Source organism: Rissa tridactyla, chromosome 10 (genome assembly GCF_028500815.1).
Source record: "Rissa tridactyla isolate bRisTri1 chromosome 10, bRisTri1.patW.cur.20221130, whole genome shotgun sequence".
NCBI classification, from domain to species: Eukaryota; Metazoa; Chordata; class Aves; order Charadriiformes; family Laridae; genus Rissa; species Rissa tridactyla.
The window spans coordinates 1,645,778-1,670,019 of record NC_071475.1 but is presented as its reverse complement, the minus strand read 5'-3'; the positions used below and the strand labels follow the sequence as shown (position 1 = coordinate 1,670,019).

At 38.5% G+C, this 24,242-nt stretch overlaps 1 protein-coding gene across 1 annotated transcript in view; it reads left to right on the top strand.

Annotated features, from left to right (window-relative positions):
* The window catches only part of ERC2 (ELKS/RAB6-interacting/CAST family member 2), a 370,025-nt gene that overhangs the window by 333,863 nt on the left and 11,920 nt on the right, over positions 1-24,242 (top strand). The window contains exon 18 of the mRNA XM_054216425.1: positions 18,489-18,636. Within this exon, the coding sequence (XP_054072400.1) occupies positions 18,489-18,636 (148 nt within the window). The remainder of the gene's footprint in view (positions 1-18,488; positions 18,637-24,242) is intronic.

The window sequence follows — 24,242 nt, the reverse complement described above, 5'->3', positions numbered from 1 at the left end:
GATATGGTGTGTAAACGTTTGCTAGTGAGAGCGCAATGGAAATATTAGTATTTGGAAAGTAAAAGTACTGTGAGTTGGACTGAAAATATCAGTTTGTTATATACGTTATAAAATTCATTTATAAGCAGATGTTAGTATTAGCTGGAACAGTGATTTCTTCCTTTAACCGTAGAGTTCTCTTTTTCTTGATAAACGTAATGCAGAAGTTCTGGTTGTTCCAGTGTATAATCTAGGCCCACAGCACCCCACCATGCAAAAGAAAAAGGGGAAGGGCTCTGGAGGAAGATAACGCCCTTGGTGATCCTAAGCTGATGCAACTTGATCCAGCATCCAACTGATGCTGGACTTTGTTAGGAGTGCATTGACTCACACCTAAGCTCTGACCCTGACGCCCATCCTGTTCCATTGGCAAAATCTCCACAATCCCCAAGCGCTATGCAGTCAGATGCCCCTGATAGGATGGCTATATTTTCATTTAAACTGACGGTGTCCAGAGTGAGGCCTTCTTTGTAGGAGAGCATCTGTTGTTGGACACACAGCCTGCCCAGTTTTGTTTCATATGAGGTGTGCCTTCTGTGGAGAGTCTGCAAGGGATGGGCAAAGCCACAAGCAGGAGGAACTGGACACATGAGGTCTTTTCCTTTGGCGTCTCAAAATATTTTTTTTTCTTAAAGCTTTGTACTTCTCAAAGGGAGCCTCTTGTTGATGGACTGTGCTGACAGTATGAGAACCGAGAATATCTCTGAACTATGTCAGGATGAGATCTGTGTGCAATCCCATCAGCTCACCTTTACGCTCAACTTCCACGGGAAGGAAACTCTAGAATATAAGATAGAAGAGCGCGGCTGTGCCCTCTGATCCTGTGACCTTGTAAAAACCAGGCCTCCAATCTGGATGAGCTGAAGAATAATGCGCGCCAGCTGTGCAGTCTAGATGTAGTATTGGGAACCAACAGTCTTTGACAAAAAAAAAGTGCTTGGAAAGGCACATTAGTCCAATTAATACCACATGGTGACCTTATGAGGACTAGAGTCCTCGGGGTCCCTTTTCGGAATTAGACCTGGACCAAATCTAGCAGCTGGATTTTGTTTACACTAGCGGGTTGCTGTGGTTTACTTAGCTATACTATTGCTTGTCTGTACTGAATAGGAAAAGGCCGGGCCTGGAATTCTCAATAGCTCTATTTTATTATACTCAAAAGACACATTCTGATAATTTTTCTGGGGATTCCTGGCAGGAGCAATATGAAACTTAATCCTCACCTCAAGCTCTGCTGTACTAGATTAGCTCATGTATTACTACGGTTAGGGCTGGAGAAGATAGAGAAGAGAGTTATCTCAAGCCTACGGGCCAGTGGTATATCAAGCAAGGAGCAAAGGACTTATCTTTCTCATGTGTGTGTTACTTGCTTGCTCTGAAGCCTGCCAGCAAGCTCTCGTATTTCCTGTATCATTATGGGCATTCTGCTCAATCAGGAGCTGTTGACCTTGTCTGACTCCAGAGAGGTATGGTTATGTTTATCTTCATTATTGTGGGCTATAATCATGCAATACCTGGAAGCTGTGACTTTGTGCTGGGTAATGGCACAGTCTGTGACTAATGAGATTTACTTAAAATATTTTCTTGAGTAAGGTTTCCTAAAAGTGATCTTAGCTGTTTGGAATAAGCAGTATTTACCTGGTCCAAGAGTTCCACGGCCCTTTGTAGGGTTCTCACCACCTTAGTTCCTGTGCAAAAAGGGATCTGTGGGATATTTTGAATGTTTTTCAAAAACTTCTCTTTTCAAAATTTTTTCCTTAATCATTAGGCTAAAGAAGTTACAGTTTTTTAAAGAAGTTACAGTTTTTTAAAGAAGTATGATTCTGTGTAGGCTCATATTGTCACATGTACAGTATGAAGTAATTTGTAATTTGGTGTGTTTGTATTTGTATGTTAAAGAATAGTGTTTGAGTAGTTCACCATCAAGAAGATAAATAAAAATTTACCTGTGAGGTGGTAAATGTTGGTAAATACTATTTGTTCTTTTGGTAGCTAACATACATCTGCTTCTCTCCTGAGGTTTCACTGCTGGAATAAATTATTGTGAGGTGATTATTTTTAGATCCATCTTTAGAAAATGAAGGCTACGCCTTTTTAAATAGAAAATTTTATCAACATATTTAACAAATCGCCAGTGAGGTGTAGTAGTCATTGTCACAGAATCATAGAATCATCTAGGTTGGAAGGGACCTTTAAGATCATTGAGTCCAACCATTAACGTAAAAATGCCAAAACCACCACTGAACCATATCCCTAAGCATCATTTACCCGTCTTTGAAATACCTCCGGGGATGGCGACTCGACCACTTCCCTGGGCAGCCTGTTCGAATGTTTGATAACCCTTTCTGTGAAGAATTTTTTCCTAGTATCCAATCTAAACCTCCCCTGGTGCAACTTGAGGCCATTTACTCTTGTCCTATTGCCTGTTACTTGGGAGAAGAGACAAGACTCCCCTCTTGCGACAACCTCGTCTTGCGACAATCATTTCTTTGCTGACTTGGAAAAAGTCATAGTCGCTGAGACTCTGTTCTGTTATTTGAAAAACTAAGGCCTCTCAACAATAAAATAAATGCTTGAGTCCTTTGAGGAATTTAAGCTGTTTCCTGAAAGGAGGTGGGGGTACGCTGTGGCTTTTGTCCATCTCTCAACTCAGCGAATTGGTTGGTTTTAAGTACAGTGTTGAACTTTGGGGACTGTTCTCAGCTGATATTGATGGTGCTCTGATTTATTCAGTTGACTGTGCTATGACTACCTGAGGTTTGGTTACCAGATGATGACATAAACCTAATGATGAGGCGCTACACAGAATAAACTGCACGGATAAACTCTGCCAGGTGGGTTTCAGGTTTGTCCAGTTTGTCCATCAGTTGTGTATCAGACGTCTGGAACTGGAGATGCTGGGGTGCACGGGGCAGAGATTTCAGGCCAGCCAGCTTCCTGGCTTAGCGGCAATGCTGGCGCAACCGCGGGATGCAGAACGGTTGGTACCGCGGTAAAGTGAAGGGGCAGCAGTACCCACTAGGAACGAAGGCAGGTGGCAGCAGCCCAAGGTTGTGAACGGGGAGAATGTCAAGGATTTTATTTAAAAAAATAGTTATTCTACCTGTTGAAAAACCTGAGGAAATATCTATTAGCAGTTCCTCCTTTTATTATAGTGTGCATGTGTCATACACTGTATTGATTTCAGACTGGAACAAATAATTCTCTCTATTATATGAGGGACTGAGACAGCAACTTCTTAGAAAACATAAGAAATTATTTATTTTAGAGGTATTGTCACCATATGTGAAATTGTCTTCCCGTGGACTACACTGATTTACTTTTCACTTAGGTAGTCAGCACTGATATGTTAAGTTCCTTGTCCCTCAGCTCTCTGGCTTCAAGCTAGTCTGCTTCCTGTAACCGTGAACTGAATGTGTCAGCCTTTATAAACATCATATGCACTCTGTTCCTCCCAAACAATTGTAGCTGTTAGTAATTGTTCATTACAAAGTAACTTCCACTAATGTTCAGAAGCATGGAAGTAATTTGGGGAGAAATATACTTTGTTCTTTTGTACTTAAATAATAAGACTCTCTGCCTTAAGGATAAGCTTAAGTCGGCCTTAACTATGGAATCGTGAGCAGTATTCACGTAGTATAGTTTTAAAATGAGCAGAACAGCCAAGGCGATTATGTCTTTGCCAGGGTTTTAATACTTCAATGTACATAGTGTTTCCTACTTTTAAAAATACATCCGTTCTTTATTAACCAAAGCATTGGTTTCTGTTGGTAAACCAAAGTTTTTTTGTAATGAATACAACAATAGCCTATGTATGTTTCTCTTTTTGGAAGAATTAAGGCAAACACAGATAAACTTCATTAGCACCTGATACTGACCTGAATGTTTGATTTTGTTTGATCTTCTATTCCAGAAAGGATAATGTTGCATTCTCTCTTTCAGCATCTTTTTGGCAAGTTTTTGTGTTATTGTCTTATTGGGGGAAATACTGTTCTAGCCAACTAACATGGTTCTCATATGCTTTAAAATAATTTCTGGAATACTGCAAACCTTTGTTATATTTTGAGAGCGTGCATTTTCTTTTGTCTTAGTGCATTCAACAGCATCGCTACCTGCAGGGTTGAGTTGTATAATTAACTAGTTCCCTTTTGCGCAACAGGAAAAAAAATCGTACACCTACTTTTGGGTGATTTGATTAGTTCTGGCTTCTTTGAGCTGCTGCGGTGCTATTATTTCCTACCCACCTGTACAGAATCCCTTCTTATTGCAGAAGTCAACAGCTGTCGTTTCATTTCTCATAGCAATGGCATTTACTTCTATTAGCATTCCTCCTTCTAGTGACAGCTCATCTTAAAATGGATCGTATTATTTGTATGAGTCACGAGGCCACCCGGCTAGCAATTTAAGAGAGCGTTTTCCATAGCAACTGCTTCTTAGGCTCTTTCTGTCACGATTCTTTCCAGATGTGCTGTTGATTCAGGTAATGTTCAAAATCCTGCTTAGAAACATCTTAGTTTTCTGTTGTGTTGGATTCTAGAGCTCATCCAAGTTTATAGTAAGTGTACAATTGTGTATGTAGTTTTAAAAAAACCCACATCAAATCAACCATGGACATGCAGAGGCCTCAGAAAGTGTCCTCTATTTGATTCTAAGCAAACATTTTTAGTTTGAATTGGATGGTTATTATTTTTCCAAAAGCACTATTGATTTTTGTTATGCTTACTGTCCATGCCTTACATTTTGGAAATAATTTATAGTTTTGGGCTGTACCATAGCCACTGTAGAAATTTAGCAATCCTTATTAATTTAAATATTCTTGCAAACATACTTCTTGTAGGGCTATCGCTGGGGAAACCAGATTGTATGAATTTACTATCTGAACTGTCTGAGTCCTTTCCAGTTTTCAGTGTTGCAACCTGCATTGCTTTTATTTGGTTTTATTTGTTGGGGTTTTTTTAAGTCAAATTTAAATTTGGAGGGAGTCTGTCATCACTGTTGAATGTCGGATTTGAAAAGGAAAATTGAAAATTGAAATGATTTGTGTTCTGCATGATGCTTCTACACTGTGCTTTTATTTTTGCATTGTAACATTCTTTTAAACGATGAAATCTATGCCTGTGTTAAAATTCAAGTGTACTATAATATATTCACATCCCCTTTGCCAAAAAGTGTCATCCATCCTGGTCTAAGCGTCAGGGTTTCCAGTAATAATCCCTTTTGATTTTGATTCTTTCAATCCCTTCTGGTTTTGTTTATTTGATTGAGTAATTTATCCCCCAGTTTTGTGTTGCTCTCGTAATGTCTAATCCAGGTTTAAGTAGCGTGGCTGCCAAATACTAACACCTCCTGTAGTTTTTGTTGACTTAAAGAGTTCTTAAATTTTAGTAAGACCATAAACATTTACGCAGTGTTCTGCAACAGATCTGTACATTTTTCTAAGGTACAACCATCCAAAATTTGCAAAATAACATCTAGACAGTATTTTGAAGTTGTATTTTTGATTTTTTCTTACTGATGGCTTTTCAGATGACTTCTCTATGTTTTCTAAAGCCCTACCTTAAAAATAGACTTTGCACACTGGTCTCAATATATTTTATTTCTCACAGAAAATTCGTTTATATCCTCCCAATTAATGAAATGCGATGAGGAGGGGAACTCTCAGGTTTGGAAAATCCTGCAGATACAATGAGGTGGGAGGGAAACATTGCTAATTTCTGTAGTTTTCTGTAAGATATAAGCAGAAAGAGTGAGAAGAAAAATGCTGCGTTCTTCATTAGGAAGAAAAGATTTGAAAGTATATACAAGACCAGTATACCCAGTCCTGTTACTGCACTGTCATTCGAGGATTACAGCAGTGCGTTCATTGCCAACATGTATGTGTCTAACTGATGAGTGAACTCGGCTGTATGCCATCTGGATGGATCTCAGATCCTATGGTTGATGGAGACATGGCTGAATGACTACACACATAAGTGTCTGAAAGTCTAATGTCTTGTGTCAGGGACACAGCTCGGTCATAGTTTTGACATGGATTTTTTTTTTTTCCCTCCCCCCCTAAGCAGTCCTCAAAGATGAGAAAAAGGCTCGGAATGTCTCATCAGAAGTTAAAAGGTCTGTGTATAACTGCCCCCCTGTAGACATGCCCCTTTCCCAGCCAACTCACTGACTTTGGAATGGCAGCAAACTCTGTGCAGTTCCCTCTGGTTCCTCAGAAGTCCTGTCTGTCCCCTGCCACCCCTGCTTGTAATCTGGGTGTCTGTACAGGCTGCTGGCCCCCAGCTCCCCGCTGTGACATCTCTCTGTGCGCCACCTTGCAGCTTCTTCAGAAGAGGTCTTCATATCCCCTGACCCCAAGAAGTCTCACCCCAGTCAGTTATTTTTAATGTATACCTGAGAATTCCCAACCAGAACAGATACCTTTTGACATACACCTGATCTAGATCTAGAGTGATCTAACGATGGGAACAGCTGATAGTTAAAACATGGACAAGGAAGGAGAAGCAGTTTGGTTGACCTACCCAACTAATAGTAAGTGCCATATTATTATATTTTTTTTAATTTTATTTCTAGTTCACTGATTTTAATAGTTTAAAAAGTATTATCAAACAACTTTTCAGTAATCGGTGTAGTCCTATGGATTGTCATTTTATTATCCATTCTTAGAGTAAAATTTGAACTAAATTGATCTTGGCTTAAAACAGACCCTTTCTTTGCCCTCAGTAAAAGTCGTTCAGTTTTAGAAGTTTTCCTAGAACCTATCAGAAATATTATTCAAATCAGTAGAGAACTTCACGTGTTAGTCCTGTTAGCCTAGTATGATATGTAAGAAGTTCATTGTTTATCACGACTAAACATGCTACGATTTGTCGTGGAACTATCTTTATCCAGCTCCTGTTATTTCTGTTGTGATGATTCTTTAATGCCATTCGGACGTCCGCCTTCTCTGATACAGTTCGGCGATGTACCTCGTGTCTCTTTTGTCTGCTTTGACAAAGCCAGTACGAACTGTCTTCGCTGTGAGTCAATGTGTATTATCTTAGAGCTCTAAGTCTGTACATATGCCTTTTTTTAAAATGCTTCCTTAGTCTGAAACAAATTTTGCAACAGTTAACCCACCAAAGAAGATCAATGAGCAAACTTCTTTATGCAAAGTTGAATCATATGATGGTCTTCATGCTCCTGGCAATGCTTGTGAATAGCTCCATTAGCAGGGAAGTCATGTAATTAAATAACATCGTGTGGTATCCTATCTCTTTAATTCCCAATCTTTTAAGATACTAATTAGAGAAATATTTGTGTGCTGTTGTCTAATTCCCTCTCTCCTTCCTTACAAAACATCTTGTGCCTGCTTTAGGCTTTCATTGTCTTTACTGATACTTTTCTATTTTATAGTAATCATTTTCATGTGATGTATTTTGGGTGTGCATTTTTTTTTATTAAAAATGAAGATTTTTATTTTTTTTTTTCCACTGAGGTAAAATGATGGATGCAGGGTTTGAATAAACGTTCTCTGAGAAGATGCCTTTAGGCACTTAGGTCTTTAGACATCCCACACCTAAAGGAGTGGTGGCCTGTTAGTTTGAGAATAAATATCTTAATTATCTTCTTTACTCAGATGCTTAACTGCTTTTTTAATGTTAACACCAATAATTAGTGTAGTTATTAGTTGCTTTTCTGTGTGTCGATCATAAATACATACCCAACGGTTCCCGGTGTAATGAAATCCCCAGAAACTATATGTCTGGATCAGTATGTTTATTCTATACCTAGCAATACCTTATCAACTAGACAAATTTAACACAAGCATTGTCGTTTTAAGAAATAAAAAAATGTTCAGTTGTAATATTTTGTAGAATTTCCTGTATCTATCAAATCAAGCTATGTAACAGTTTTAACACATACTCATATTGTAGCAATAAGTAATGGATGTCATCATGTTAATAATGGTGATGATGATTCTGACTTCACAGATCTAAATTAGAATAATTAAAATATTAAACTGTCAGCCTATTGGGGTGGGGGTGTGTGCAAAGTTCTAAGAAGTTTCTTCGCTTAAGGCTAACGTACAGAATTCTACTCTGGCAGATATTTGCGGTTAGTGGAAATGATGTGACGCTGGTTTACATAGTCTCTGCCTGGCACCCTGTTTAGTGAGTGGGCATTCAACTCTGCCCTCAGATCGGTTATCAAACATGAACTATGCACTGCCAAGAGAGTGCATTTTGTTAATAGTATTTATTCAGGCAATTTTCTTTCTTGAAATTACCTTCTAATATGCTGTAAAGCTCAAGGCATAAATTCTAATACATATTCCTGTTGATTTCAAAATGGAGCTAATTATTCCCTCTGATATACTTCCAAGTTCAATGTGATCTACAGTGGATTTTATGAGTTTTGTTACATGTTATTCAAACAGCAGCTGCTTATACCTTTATGTAAATTAGAGGGAGGACCTTAAGTTACTTGTTTCAAAATCAGACCAATCTTATTCTTAAATTTCCAATGGAAAGGAAGGAAATAGATTTTTAGCATATTTTTGTCTTACCTGTTTGCCAAAAGGATAGTTTTATTGATCAGCATTTATTAAAAGTTGAAAGAAAGCCCCACTCATTCTTTAGCATAACCATGTACTTTGTAACAAATGGCCATTTGGAATATGTTGTCAATCCAAATTAAGAACAGAATACAATTTTAAAAAGTTTATGTTTATATAATATTCTGTCTCTGCATCTCAGTTTTATATGTCTTTGATTCAAATATTTTGAATTCTCTGCAAATTCATTAAAACAGTAGTAACTCTTAATAGTAACTTTTTCCCAAGTTTAAGCATTCGTTTGGCATTTCAGAAATGTTACCAAGAACTGTATTCTAGAGATCAAGCCATTCATCCTGCAAAGTACTTTTATCTTCGTCTTCTATAAACACAAAAAGCGATGTTGAAGGATGAGGCGGCTGACAATGACGGATTACCTGTAGTTTGTTTTCCTGTTTGACTTAGGTGGACCCTGTGCAGTGCCATGTTCTGCTGTAACCCAACCCCATGCCTTCAGTGCCATTGTTCTCCTTCTCAGTCCCTGTCTCTCTGCCGCATTGTGGGATGGCATAAAACAGGCAGGGGTATTTTAACCGAGTGTTGGTTGCGTTCCCATGGAGAATCGTACCAAGCCAAGTGAACAATAGGAGTCAATTCTAGTAAAAAGCTGCAAAACCCAGAAATAATTGTCATCTTCCAACTTCAGCGGTGTTTTGCAGCACTGTCAATTTTCTTTTTCTTTCTCCATTTCTCACACAGTCTGAAGCTTGTTGTGTGAGCAACGCTGCCCGTTTGAATGCAATGATAATGCAGTGGTTATTGAAGCGTGATCTATGGAATATGATGTAATTGCTTTCACAGATGAATATGTCTCTTCTGAGGGGGTCTGTTTTACTTAGCTGTCATTTCTAAAACATTAATCATCGAGACATCAGAAGTGCAATGTTACAGGGCTTGAAAAAGTTCAGAGAATTCAAAGGCCAGTTGAGTTCCTACTTCTTACTTGAAAATTAGCCCCAAAAGATGGACGTGAAGTTCCTTCTTTTCCTTTTGAAATTTCTCTCTGAACTTGTACCTTTATACTGGATGATTTTTGTTTGCCTAACAAAAGACCTGTGTGCACATTCTAAATTGCCATTTAGGAGAAAAAAAAAAAGGAATAATTTAAAATTGCCGATTGAAAAGCAATATAGTTTCTGTTACTGTGGGATGAAAGGAGAGGTGTGGTTATGGGAATAATGAAACGTAGGGAAGAAGCACTGAACTGTGGCTCTGGGGAGGTAAACTGGAGGAAAAGGACAAATGGATAAAAAAAGCTGCTTTTTCAAGAAACTCCTCTGTGATTGTTCAGAATCAGGTCCTCTCTTTCCTTCTTTCCATTTCCTCTGAAATTTCACATTAGGGACAGCTGTCTCTTCCTGTTTCTTCTCGATTCTAGCCTAGTGAAAATGTACATCTAATACAGGTGTAACACGGAGACTATTCGTTGTCTGTCTCACACAGTGTAAACTTTCCTGTCTCCTCCTCACACCTGCTTCCAGCAGAAGTCTTGATCAGGTGGTAAATTCAAGGTTTGATACTTGAGTAACATGAGGAAAAGTGCTGGGTGGTTTGCACTGGTGGACTGGGGCGTGTAAGGGGGGCCCCCCGTTTTTCTGTCCCCCAGTTAATGGAGCGTCGTCCTGCCTCTGGGTGTGTTTGGCTGTGGAGCCTCAGTCGGTCTCTCTGCTTGCTCAAAGGGCACCAGGCCAACCTGAAGTGCTACTTCGTGCTCGTTTTTCTTCTGGAAGTATTTCAAAAGGGATTGGTCTTTGGAAATAGTGAAAAATAGTTGTTCATTTAAAAGACCTAAGCTATAAATATGCTTTTGTAAAGCATATTTAGTCGCGTAGTTGGAGAGACAAATTTTCTGTCAGCCTCAGACATACAATTTTAGGGTAATCGTCTAAAATCAATAGTGACTGAATTTACATGTCTGTATCACACAACTAGCTTAGACTTAAGACTTACGTTGTTGAATATACAGATTTTAAATTTCATACTTGTGATCAGTATGTTTTTAAAGAAAAACCTTTAAAATACCAATAATATTCTGAGGTTTATTTTCTAAGATGCGTGCACATCCATAATGGATTAACAGCATGTTTTAACAAACCATTTATTTGCTTTAGGAGTGACAGAGAGAAGCTGTTTCAAACAGGATCTCTCATCACCGTCTATCTCTAGTCACCTCCTACTGAACTTAAGGTTGAATACTGGGGGTCATGAGGGAAAGAAAACAATAATTAAAGGGAAAAAGTTGATGGAGCTGTTTTTTTTCTCCTTCAGTACGATTAGCATGTGAGAAGTTGGCTGAGTACTCTACTGTATATCATTCGTTCAAACATTTCTGACTTGATTTAACTTTAATGGTGACTTTTTAAGTTGTATTTCTGTATTTTGTGGAGAATGGCTTAAGTAGTAAAGACAGTAAAAGTTCTTGTTAGAAAATCTTGTTTCTATAAATCTTAGTCTTGGAATTCTGTTACATTGCGATTGGACTGTTTCTGAGAACTCACCCCACCTCCCAAAAAGTTGTCATGAGTTCTTTTATTAAAGCTCAGAAAATTATTCTTAGACTAACAGAGGTGGGGAGTAAAGCAGGAGTGTTTACAGAGTTCACTTCTAAATTGACTGTGATAAGTGGCAATGCAATGTATTATGATTAGAGGTTACTGGGAGACTCTTTTAAGAAGGTTAACTGCAAGGCAGCTCTCAAAAGAAAGCATTTATCTTAGTGGTCATCCTTCAGTGTTTTATACTACTGAGATTTTTTTGTGGGTGGTTAGAACCATTTTTTGTGTTTTATTAGCTGTATCTTGAATACCTCCTACAAGCTGAATGACAGTTTAGGGTTATTAAATCCGTTCTTAGTACATTTTTTTTATCCGTAGTTAATCTTGACTAAATATATGCTAGTGAACAACCCTTTTTTCTCAGTTGTTGCCCATATTTGTTAAAGAAATTATTCCATTTGACATTTGTTTAGGCTGCAGTTTGATAAAATACTGTATACAATATACTTTTTCAGTTTGGCATTCAACAGAGTCTTTCATGGATTTATTTCTTCTTGCATTATCTTATCTTCCCTTCTAGTATGCTAAGGCTTCCTTTTCATATTAAGTAATTTTTTTCACTCCAAGACAGACGCTATCACGAATGCATACTCTGTGTCTATATTGCTAGAGATCTGTAAGACTGCGTTTTTCAGGTATTAGGTTACATTTATAATTGAGTTGCTTTGGTATCATCTGCTTTCTCTAATCCTCTGTACAGTCCTTTTCATTAATTTAAACTGTTCTTTAACACTACTTCTAGTGACTTCACTAAAAGATTTATATGATTTTATACTTTCTTTTTTTGTCTAAAAGCCACGTCTATTATCGGATTAGTAGCTGATAGAACCTCCAAGGAAAGGTATCTCCATATTTCACTATCACTGAGGAATGGCCTATGCGGTAAAAAGCCATTCTGATCTGTAATTGCTGTCATGGAAATTTTCACAGAAACGTGATCATTCTCAAGTTTTGTATTGCTCTTTCTTATTATAGATGTAGAAACTTGAAGGTAAAAGTTCTTTTCTTCCAGTCGTAGGAAGCCTAGTAAGCACATGATGCAAACAGATAAAACATGACATTAACTCCAAGGACTACTGTCTTAAATGAGACATTCGACACTGAATGAGACATTGAATCATTGAGTAATTGGGTTGCTGGTAAGGTCATGTCTTGGGGCAAGATCAACTATACCCAGGTCATTTCTAACAGACGTTTGCCTAAATTGTTCAAAAAGACTTCCACTGGCAGTTACCATCTTTCCCCAGCAATTTCTTCCAGTACTCAATTGCTATTCCTACTTACCTGCCGTTCTGAATAGACCTTGGCTAGATATTAGGGGGAAAAAAACGCAACTTTTTCTCCTCCAGTTTATGCATGTTACTTCTTGTTCTGTGTGCCATGGATACAGAAGAAAATGTTCTGTTTCACTCTGATAGAGCATTTTATGTTCTCATTATCACATTGCCACTCATCGACTATTTATTGTAGTTTTTTCCAATATTTTCATGTTAGTCATATCTCTGATTGCTTTTGTTGCTCTCCCCTGAACATATCCAAACTGGATTCAGTATTTCAGCTAAGATCTTCCTGAAGCCGTGTAGATCAAAAGAATCGCTTCTCGCTTGCAATCTATTTCTGTTTATACTTCACAGTATGAATGTTTGCCTTATTCACAACGGACCGTTAATATGGATTTCCTCCTTAGTTTTCTAGATGGCGTCTTTGGTTTGTCGAGACGTTTTTATTCTTGTCTTCATGGCGCTTGAAGATCCTCCCGGTCTCAAGTCTCATTGAAATATAATAAGTAGGTCTTCTAGTCCATCATCCATGTAGTTAATGAAAACATTAGAGAGAGTGGAATCCTGAGTAGTTTTGGGTGGAATACCGCTTGTGTAAATAAATTAATGACCGACCATTAGGAAGGGACTGTTCCTTTCGTCTTTTCTTTGTATTTTAGTATGAAGTGATGTTACGTATACTAAGATATTTGTGTGAGTTTCTTGGTACTTCTCACTGGAATCAATAGGACCTTAAGCCCTGATCTCGCAGCTGCAAAGTGCCCATCAAGCCTGTCACAATCACTGTCCTTGCACTAAGGAGAGCAGCTTGAGGCAGTCGCTTGCTGTGCAGTGGAATGCAGTCAGGCTTTGCCAGGCGAGAAGTTTCATTTCATGAATTTTGCTTTTCCAGGGAAAAGTTCTCCCTCTCCTCCTTGTAATGAGCAACCATATTACAGTGGAGGATATATAGATTGGTAATCCTAGGAATTACGTCATGCATGTCAAAGGAAAATGTACAGAATAATTACCAACGTGAAGCAAATGCTGTTAGATTTAACATGTATTCTATTAATCTGAGAGTTTACCTAATTTAACCGTGTACATTTAGAGTGATTTTTCTTGGTGTTAAAAGTACTACCCTGTTATTTGTATAATGGATTAGTTTGCCAAAAAAAGAGAGGAAAAACTACTAATAGCAAAAAGGATTACTCTTTATAAATATTACTGTTAAAGAATGTCATTTAATTCAGTGCTCTAATAAATTATTTCAAAATGTATTTTATTACCACCATTTATTAAACAATAAGGAGACATTTTGGCTGCAAATAGTGATAACATCTCTATAGAACTGTATTTGGATAGTCATTTTTTTTCCTGACACAGTAGATAATTAGGAATTATAAATTATACTTACACTCTTAAGCATGTTAGCTGGAGAGTATATCAGACTGTATGTTGTTCTTGGTGCCAGTTCAGGTCTTGATTTACAGAAGTCCTTTCACAGAAACGCAGGATGAGTTTCAGTCTCTAGCAGCGAAGTAGAAGCGTATTACTCACCTGAGAGATTTAGGTGAAGACCCTGCAACCTGTTTACGTTTTTGAATGAAACTCACTTCATGCTTGTAAGTGAGAAAGTCATTATTGTCAGCTGGTTTGCTGGCATCTTAGCCTTGTTCCTGGTGGTCAGATAATCTCATTTCAAATGTTTCCTGGAAAAATGGTGATATAAATTTTTTATCCGGGTCCCTAGGTGGCTAAAATAAATTGCTTCTGTTCATCAAATTTGGTTCATCCATAGGAAAGCTGAGTATGCTGACGGAGTAGCACAGCACCTGTCACAGACGTGGGTAAACCTGCGTGTGATGCGTTTTAAATGAGACGCGATAACGCAGAGCTCTGGGTCTGTCCCCACAGGCTGCTTCATAACCGCTTGGATCTCTGCCCTAAGATGCCTCAGCAGCAGGAGCAAGGTTATTTTTCAGCCTCTGTCTCCTGGGGACTTAGTGGCGGAACTGTAACTCTGGTAGTACGCTAGGCCGTGTAGAAGTAAAGGAGGCCACTTCGGTTTCTTTAGATGCCCTGTCACAACCTGCATCTTTATTTTGTACTCTGAAAAATAATAATAAAAACTGTTGGGTCTCTCTGCCTTCCCTCTGTATTGAAGTAGTTAATTACTAAGGATGTAAGCAGCCAACATGTATCATTTGTAGAATATACAGTCCCGCTCTGCTGAACTCTTGTTGACCCGGATGCCTGGTTAAATGCCCCTGGATTATATATTCGAGGTTATTACTGTTGGGATTATCCATGATAATAGACACAGATAATATGCCGACATACTGCAGGGGTATGTCTGTGCAGACAGGTGCAGACAGATGCAAGCTTGCTCTGCCCACGCTCTGAGCAGGCTGCGTGCGAGCCAGTTCCAGTCTGGAAGCCATCAGCGCGTTGTGTGGCACTACGCCCAAGCTAAAACACCTTGTCTCTCAGATAAATGAGGCTTTACAGCTTCTGAACTGAAGCTGGCTCACATTCGGGCGGCTTCAAGAGTACTGGCAGTGTGAGTTTGCGTCCAGCTGCCCGTCTGTGCAGATGTATTCATCGTTCCACGTTGCTGTGGAAGGACTTCAGCAGAAATCCCCACCTTTGTATTCCTGTGCAGTTGCCTCTCAACATTCGTAGGTTTAAGGCCTCCCAACTCCACTTACATTTGCTCTAAAGATAATTAAAAAATACATCGACAGTAATTTGGGGGAGCAGATTCAAACTTGTGTGTGCGCTGTGGGTTTGATTCAAATCTCAGAGTGTCTCGGTGGAGCACTTCTGGAGTCATATGACAGCAGCTATTTCACATGACTGTGAACCGTTATTTCCTGGAAGTGTTGGTATGAATCATTATTTCCTGGAATTAAGAGTTTGGTTACGTACTTTCCTAAGTATTTTCCGACGATGGGAGAAGCGGTGTACTGAATGGAATTATCCTGTGAGCCACAAGACAATAGAGAAAAAAGATTTTATTAACTTTCCCTTGCAAAAACATTCTGGTTGGCTTTCATAATCCCCCAACACCATCAGCTGAGAAAAAGCGTGCTAAGGTCTGCACAATCTCGTGGGTTTGGGGCTGCAGAATCCAGAATGCAGATTTTTCAAAGCCTGTTTGCTGTCTCTTCTCTCCCGTGGGAAAGTTTTATCTCATCTGCTGCTTTAAAGTGGGGCTAGGGAGTGTGACACAGTTGAACAGTTATGGCCACAAGAACGTGTGATAATTTTTGGCCGGCAATACAAAAAGATGGATGTGAGTGAAACCCAGTATCAGATGTTGAAATGATACCAAATAATTCAGTCGTTCTGACTCTTCTTCCTCACTAGTCAGGTTTGTCTTTTCACTGCCAATTTTGAGGCAGTGAAATAATCTCAACTTGGGAGGAGAAGTAAAATTTCAGTATAGCTTCATGTAGTTTTCAGGACAGTTTTAAACTTTTATTCTGTTTGTTGCTTTTTACAGCTGTAACGTGTGTTACATATGATTAAATAACGTTTTACATATATATCTCTCTCATTAAAAAAACCTCGTAAATGGCAAGTATTTACCATGAAATCTGCTATTAGGTGAGCAGACGTACTGTACTGGGTCAGCCTGGGCTGGAGTTAACTTACAGAACTTTAAGAATTAATCGAAATCTATTTAAAAACCTCGGAATTTCTGAGATGTGTATTTCTTTGCCTATTCTCATTGTGAGTGTGTTGGGTTTGTGATCGTTATGTCAATGTTTATCTTCAGATATTAAATAAGTATATCTTTAGACTGATAATTATGGTACAAATAGATGTGTATTTTGCTGTTTACCAGAGGTACCTACTTTACAGCAATGATTACCATAAATTATAGCTTAGGATTTAATCGCACTGGTGTTAATTGCAGACAGGGCAAATCTTTGTCCTACATATCCTGAAAACCAGAGCAACATTCTGAAACCTTTTTTTTAATAATGTTCAAAATAGCAACAAAATTGTTGCTTGATGCAAGTTAAAAATTGGAAAGTGTTCCTTGATGCAAACCACTGGAACGTTGCGATACGCTGTTTCTTTGGCTTTAAAGTCACAGAATTGCTGTTGCTGACTCTTTCTGTCGGAAAGCTTATGTTATCACCCCTGAAAAAAAGCCACCTTCTGGGGTTAGGACACCTTTCTAAAACAGAAAAGTACGGACTTGTATGTAAAAGGTACTGTGGAGAAAAAGCTGGAATTGTGTTAGGTTTTTCTCTCTGTTGGAGCCAGATGCTCAGAAGAGGGCAGAGTTAGGTTTTCTACGGGGCATAAATCCTCTGCTTTCTGCAAAGTGAGAGGAATCGTTGAATACAGTAGCAAATTGTCTTTCTTCTTCAGGGCATTAAAAAGTTAAGATTTTAATGAAAATGTTATGGAATTGACATTGTATTTGAGCACAACGCATGAAAATGACTTTTACAAATTACTATGCATCAAGTTTTATGAGTTATAATACGGTTTATAAAAAACAATATACCTATATCTCATTTCAAATTATCATTATGGATATGTGACCCTCTGATATTTTTTAAAATTTTATTTAATACCTGTTATTTAAAATAATTAATAGCTTTGATTTAAATTTAGACTGTTGGAGGCTTATGGCATCCTCTTTTAAACATCATTTAACTGTGATTAGAATGAAGAAGACAGAATAATAAATGAGACTATTTAAGTGTATGAATAAAATGCAACTGTTTATCTAAAATTGATCCATGTCTCATAACTTTGAGAGTAAAATAAATGGCTTGTTTTTCTTTGACTCCATCAGAAATATTGTCCTATAAATATTTACATTAATGCATTAGGAATTTTGAAATAAAAGTGAAATAGCTTTCTCGACGTTTTTGCTGGCAAGCAAAGGACAGTGAGAATTCCAGACTTGTAGCTCACCTTGACTGTATGAAGTTCATGAGCTGTGTTCTTACGTTTATTAGCAGTTGGAGCCTAAGGTTAATTTATGACTCATTTATCCATGTTTATTTTTTAATGATTGATCTTATATAGTTCTGGAAAAAAGGCACAGGCCGTAACGTATTTTGTTCTAAGGGCTATTAAGTATTATGTGCTTTTTCTTGTCTGATGAGTCATTGTCATTGAATGCGTTGCAGAAGATGAATATATTTCTTTTATTAATGAAAATAAGGGGCAGATTATGCCCTTGCCAACGTGAACATTTAGAGTGTAAGAAATGAAATAATAAGATACTGCAAGGTCTGTGCTTCCAACTGCATGTTGTAAAAGTGACTTTTGGCATATGTCCTCACCAGCTATTTGCCACGTGACCCTGCTCGCTTCTGTGTAATTCTGTACGTTTCTGAGCGCTCTAAGTTTCTGTTTGCTTTATGGAGATTGGGGGTCAAGATTCCAAAGGAGAAGATTCCTCATGAGCAATTAGATCAAGGAACTTCTTTTCTGGATGTTATATTTTACTTCTAGAGTGACAGTTTTGTGGTGACACAATAAATAATAAATCCATAGGAAAACATTGAAGTAAATGTGAGGAAGATGTCCAGAGATTTCTGTACTGAGGTCTCTAGGGCGCCAAATTAAGAGGATAATATAAAAATATGTTTTATCGGTATCACTTTGCTTTTTCTTATGAAATTTTTATGATTTGGATAGTTCATAACAGCTTTATGTAAGATATTCTAGAATTTGGGAAAGTAAATTTAAAAATATAAATACCAAAGATTTTAAAAAGCAAAACATTTCACAGAAATATTAGTAGATATCATACTGTAATAAAATAGACAGGGATAAATGTTTTATGAAATAGTTAAATCATGAAAAATGCATAAAGAGAACTTTTTTGTCTAATTATTTATTCATGATTTGATGAGACTTGACAATGTTTGCTGTTTACAGTGCTCAGAAGGTAGTTGATTGTTCTCCTAGTGGATAAAAAAACCATCCCATGTAGTAGATATGGTATTATATGTTCTGTTTTAACGAGAACGTAATAGTTTTTATTTTATTTTATTTTATCAGACAGGAAGCTTTGCTTGCTGCAATTAGTGAAAAAGATGCAAACATTGCCTTGCTTGAACTGTCTGCTTCAAAGAAAAAGAAGACTCAAGAGGAAGTAATGGCTCTTAAACGAGAGAAGGACAGATTGGTACATCAGTTAAAACAGCAGGTGGGGAGGCATTCATTTTCACACTTTCATGGCAACAGAAAATTGGCATTATTTTCATTTGTACTGTTTTATTTTAACCTCTTATTGAAAGTCTTCAAGCCAGGTTTGACGTGTGACAGCAGTTACGAAAGGTAGGAGGTGTTCAGTGTAAGTGTTATTGCTTCTCTGTGGTCGTTAAGTGTTTGGCTGCATGTTTGCTTGGCTCATGTTATATGCAGCCAATACACTTTCTGTTTTCCCTCCCCGTGTAGCTTCCAACCTTCTTCATTACGTGCGACAGAGGAGAGCAGATGCTCTTTGCCATAAAGCAAGATCTGTCTGTTCTGTTGACTCTTTCTAACCTTCTTCTGTTTAGTTATTTGCTTATCTGTTGTAAAATAATCGTGTTTTCAGAAGGTTTCAGGCTTTCTGAGGGGTTATCTGGAAATCACGATTATCCTTAAAATAAATTCTCAAATGAGTATAAATCACTCTTGTCTTCAACACTGTAAGTCATTTGAGGTTTTAATAAAAAAACATGTAGTTACAAACTCTAGAAATAGATTTTTATCACAAGCATATTTAATTTACGTTCTGCTTTATTAATGAGGAAAATAATCATACTGGACACACTACACACATACCAGACACAGTGCATAGGTCTCTTCTCTGTCTAATTAAAATGTTTAAAACTCTGCACACTATGCAGTGGCTGCTCCCCCTGATTTTTAAAAGGTAATAGCCATAGCCAGAAGAGGTAGTGTATGCAAGAGGACAAAGGGTGTTCAGATAACCTAGGTACTAAAGACCGGTGCTGCGTGTCATGTATGTTGTTAAACACCTTTCCTCTTTTAGAATAGGTAAAAAAGATGAGAAAGATGTTTCCAGACTATGTCTGAAGGTGTTGTATCTGATGTTTTCCTTTGTGTGACGTTACTGAATTCCGCCACTGTTGCTTGAGGAGGAGGAGAATACCATCGTCAAAATCATTCTGGTCTCGCTAGCCTGTCAAAGAAACCACTCTGCTGTCAGGCAGTGTGCCGCTTTACAAATGAGCACGCCATGTGAATAACGTTCAGGACATACTGCGTAGTCAGCGTTATGGTTCTCTGCTCTGAATCATGCTTTACATACTGTAGAACTCTGTGCACTCGGTTACAGAAAGTTAAGGAAAACCCTTGCTGATGTGCTAAATTCCCAACAGCTCTGACCTCGTGCATCTGATCGTTATAGCTTTTTCCCACAGGTCTATAAAAATAGGAGACAGCCCCTGGGCGTGAATTTATCATCCACTCGTGATGCTGACTTCCTTACAGACATACCAGCCACATACCTGTGTTCCAGCCGTGGTGCACTCACGTCTCAGGTCAGTCAGCTGGCCAGGAGACATTTCACCCAAATTTTATGTGCTAGGTAGGCAGATGTGCTTCAGCCTTTTTAGGACTTCATCCCACTGTGCTGCATTGGAGCAGACGATGTTACGTTCCAAATAATTTTAGGGATTTTTGGTTTGCTTTGCTTTGGAAAAGAGAAGGCAGTTATTTTCTCTTTTAGAGTTCTTCTTTTTTCACCTTTACCTTTCCGTACTGAAGAGTAAATGAATACACCACTTTGCCATGTTCCATGATACCTGCCACAGATATTTTTAAAATGTTCATCAGAGACTTGTGCAAACTGATTATTTTTTTGTTGTTGTTTGTTTTTGTTTGGGTGGGGGTTTTTTGGGTTGTTTTTGTTTGTTTGTTTCCTTTGTACCTTTAAGCTATTGCTGAAAATGTTCAAAACATTTATGACTTTCTTCAGACCGAGCGAAGGAACAGCAGAAGAGGATTGCTAGAGAGGCGTTGTTTTGGATAACTTCAGTTAGAATTGTAACCAAATACTTCAAATACCTCCATTATTTATAGTGATAAAGATCTTCAGTAAAGCTATTTAACTAGATTAAATTGATGCCAAAATAATCTCCCTGTTATCTCAGACACCACAAAAAAAGAGACACCAGGAACAGGAATGTGGTTTAACTAGGTCACCACTTTATTACACTTAAGAATTATCTGATAATAGAGGTTGTAGAGATCATTCATACTTCTTTAATCCCTTTGGGGAGAAGCACTGTCAGCCCCCAGAGCTTTCACGTGTGCATCCAACACAAAGGCTTGTTAGTGCCCCTCTTCCTTGCTATGACTGGGTGGGGTGGGGGTGAAGTGACGGATTCCTCACTGTGCGATTATCAACCCTGTTCCTCAGTTTCTTTGAGAGATGACGTCTCCCAATTTATTTCTGACTCACTAGATCTTTAGTGAATGATCAGCTGCAGCATCAAATTTTTTCCTATGGCCTTATTTGTCCCATCCCCCAATTCTCACAGCGGTTATACTGCTGAAAGGAAGCAGCAAAACAAGCCCAACTTCTCCAGCCTAATGTGATCATGAAAGGAGAGATATTTATAAATATTAGAAGATGAGTCACTAGATAATGTTAAACATTAGGCCTCCAAATCCACTCTTGTTCTATACTGTAGGAGGATTTTTGCTTTGAGAGGCAAAATAACAAGGTGGGCAATGATAGAAGTCTATGTACCTCCACAATAGCAAGTTGATTTTTTGCTGTATCTACCTATCAAGCAGGGAGCCTTCTGTTCATGGCTGCTGGAGGCTGAGAACTTATCAAGGCAGCAGGGCAAGGGGTGAGAAATGCAGACCTTAAAGAATCCAAGGACTTTGCTTGTTTGTTGCTCCTTTTCAAGTTGCTCTCACAAAGGTTCTCTGTCTTTCAGTTCGTGATGGAAAAGCTAGGCTGCAGATGAAGCACTGTGGCTGAAAATCTGATTAGCAGAGCGTCAGTAAGAGTAGGCTTTCCCTGTTCCGCAAAGAGGCACTAGCTGATAAGTAGTGTGGCAGACAAACTCCTCCTTTCTCCTTCAGCATCTGCAATTCAGACTTTTATTCTAATATATTTATATCCTAGAGGAAGTTCTGTTCTTGATTTGCAAACCAAATAATGCATCTCCTGAATATAAAGTACCGTTATACCTTTTGTGTTGCTAGAAAATTGCTACTATTACAGGTGCATCGATTTTAGGAGGTTTCTTCATTAAATGTGAAAATATTTTCTGCTGTGTTTCAAAAGAAAGTTGTTTTACTCCACTTATTTTTCTGTCTTCCTTTTACAATTCCTGTGCTACTTCTAACGTTCTCCGAGTTTTGCTGAGAAGTGTTCTCTTCAGAACTAGACTTTCTTTTCACCGTTGTGTTAGACCAGCGAAGCAGAAGAGCAGTTGCTACAGTGTAAAGCAGCAGTTAATACAGATTATGTCTTAAATCATGTATCCAAGCTGTTGGGAAATAATTTGTAATTATTTTAGGGTGCTAACTGAAGTTAGAGGTTTGCTTGAACATAATTTCACCTTGCCTGGAAATCTACGTGCACTGTTGTAGATGTCTGCAAGGCTCATGTAGAAGCAACGTCCTTGAGTTTCTTTAGATAATCTTGTTATATTTTCCTCATTATACTGCAGAGTTCATGGAGTTATGCTGCAGTTGAGCTTCTAATTGCATCTGCTCTCCTTATGTCCTTTGCGTCTCCCAAGAACATCTTGTTTTTCAAAGACTCGTCATTTTAGTGAAGAAGCAATAATTTGAAATTATTGTATGAAAAAGTCATACAAAACTTGTGAATGCGCCTCCTTAATGTTTCTGTGGGTGGGAGAGGGCCGACTTCTGCTCTGATGAGGCCAGTGAGGGTCGCAACTTAAGGGGAAGGGATTGTGGAGTCTTAATGCATATACTTCATAACATTTATAGAATCATAGAATTGTTTTGGTTGGAAGAGACCTTTAAGATCGTCAAGTCCAAACGCTAACCTAGCACTGCCAAGTTATCACTAAACCATGTCCCTCAGCACTGTATCTATCCGTCTTTTAAATACCTCCGGGGATGGCGACTCAACCACTTCTCTGGGCAGCCCGTTCCAATGTATGTCAACCCTTTCAGTCCAGAAATGTTTCTAATATCCAATCTAAACCTCCCAGGTCCTTTTCCGCCAGGCAGCTCTCCAGCCACTCTTCCCCAGGCCTGTAGCACTACGTGGGGTTGTTGTGCCCCAAGTGCAGGACCCAGCACTTGACCTTGTTGAACCTCATACCATTGGCCTCGGCCCATCGATCCAGCCTGTCCAGATCCCTCAGTAGAGCCTTCCTACCCTCAAGCAGATCAACACTCCTGGTGTTGTCTGCAGACTTACTGAGGCTGCACTTGATCCCCTTGTCCAGATCAAAGAGAACAGGCCCAATACTGTGCCCTGGGGAACACGTGCTCTTGTGACTGGCCACCAACTGGATTTAACTCCATTTACTCCATTACCAACTCCTTGGGCCTGGCCCTCCAGCCAGGTTTTACCCAGCGAAGTGTACGCCCGTCCAAGACACGAGCAGCCAGTTTCTCCAGGAGAGTGCTGGGGGAAATGGTGTCAAAAGCTCACCTAGTTGGAACATCAAAATGTTTTCAAATTCATCTACTGCTTCTCACAATGCTGTACAAGAGTTGTGGTGGCTCCCGTCATTTGAGGTCATTGTAGGCATGAAAAGCCTGCTTCATATTGAAAGAGATAGGGCACGGCATGTAGTAGATGTCTTAAAGGTTCAGGAGGTCAATTCTATTAAACTCAGTGGAGTAACCCAAAGTATTGAGGTTACTCATAGAATTTTATTGTTATTGGATTTAGGCCAGAAAAACAGATTCTATCGCTGTGCTGTAATATATCGCAGACTTGCACCGAGATTGAATTGCCTAAATGCAAATGTAGCTGCTTTTACCACAGACTTACACTGCGAAAAACTTCCCTAATCGCTCTGGTAGACTCCTGAAGCACCCTGGTGTATTTTGTATTTCAACTGGAAGCTTCTTGGCTCTCCATAAGCTTCCTTAGGGGTGCTTCAGAAGAATATTAACATTGAGCCAGAGGCAATGAGCGTGAGAAATTCCGTGAGAGGAGGAAGAGTACCAAGAGCTTTTCACTATCTCGGAGTAACAGGCTATTGTCTAAACAGGCACCATTCTGGGAAAGATAACACAAATACAGTGTGCTGCCTACTTAGGCATGAATAGTCATCTTACTGTATCCATGTCATAAACTTGATGTTATTTTATGTATTTTATTTTTAATGTGGTTTGTCTTAAAATAGTGAGGTCAGTTACTAGTCAGTTTGGAGGCAAAGTATTTACTTCCCAATTGTGCCCCACCAACTCAAAAAGACGCCTGCATCCTTTTCTTTTAATTAATCAATTATTTTTTTAGTCATAAAATGTCAATGTTTTCCACAATGATAAATGTACTGATTTCCATTGCTCAACAGTGCCTGCAGACTGGCAAAGGCCATCCCAATAGTAATCTAAACTAAAATAGAAATACATCAGAAACAGAATATGTTCAAAAAAGAAAGTTTAGAAAAGTCTCAATTGCAATTTTCAGGGGTTTTTTTGGTCCTCTAAAATCATTCATGACTCAAATAATGCTCTTAGCGCCAAATATGCAGTTTAATTCCTTTTTCCAATTTTTTCTATTCTAATTTTTCTGGCCTTTGGGAATGTCAAACAGATTGTAAAATACCCAGACATTGATTTTGAAGT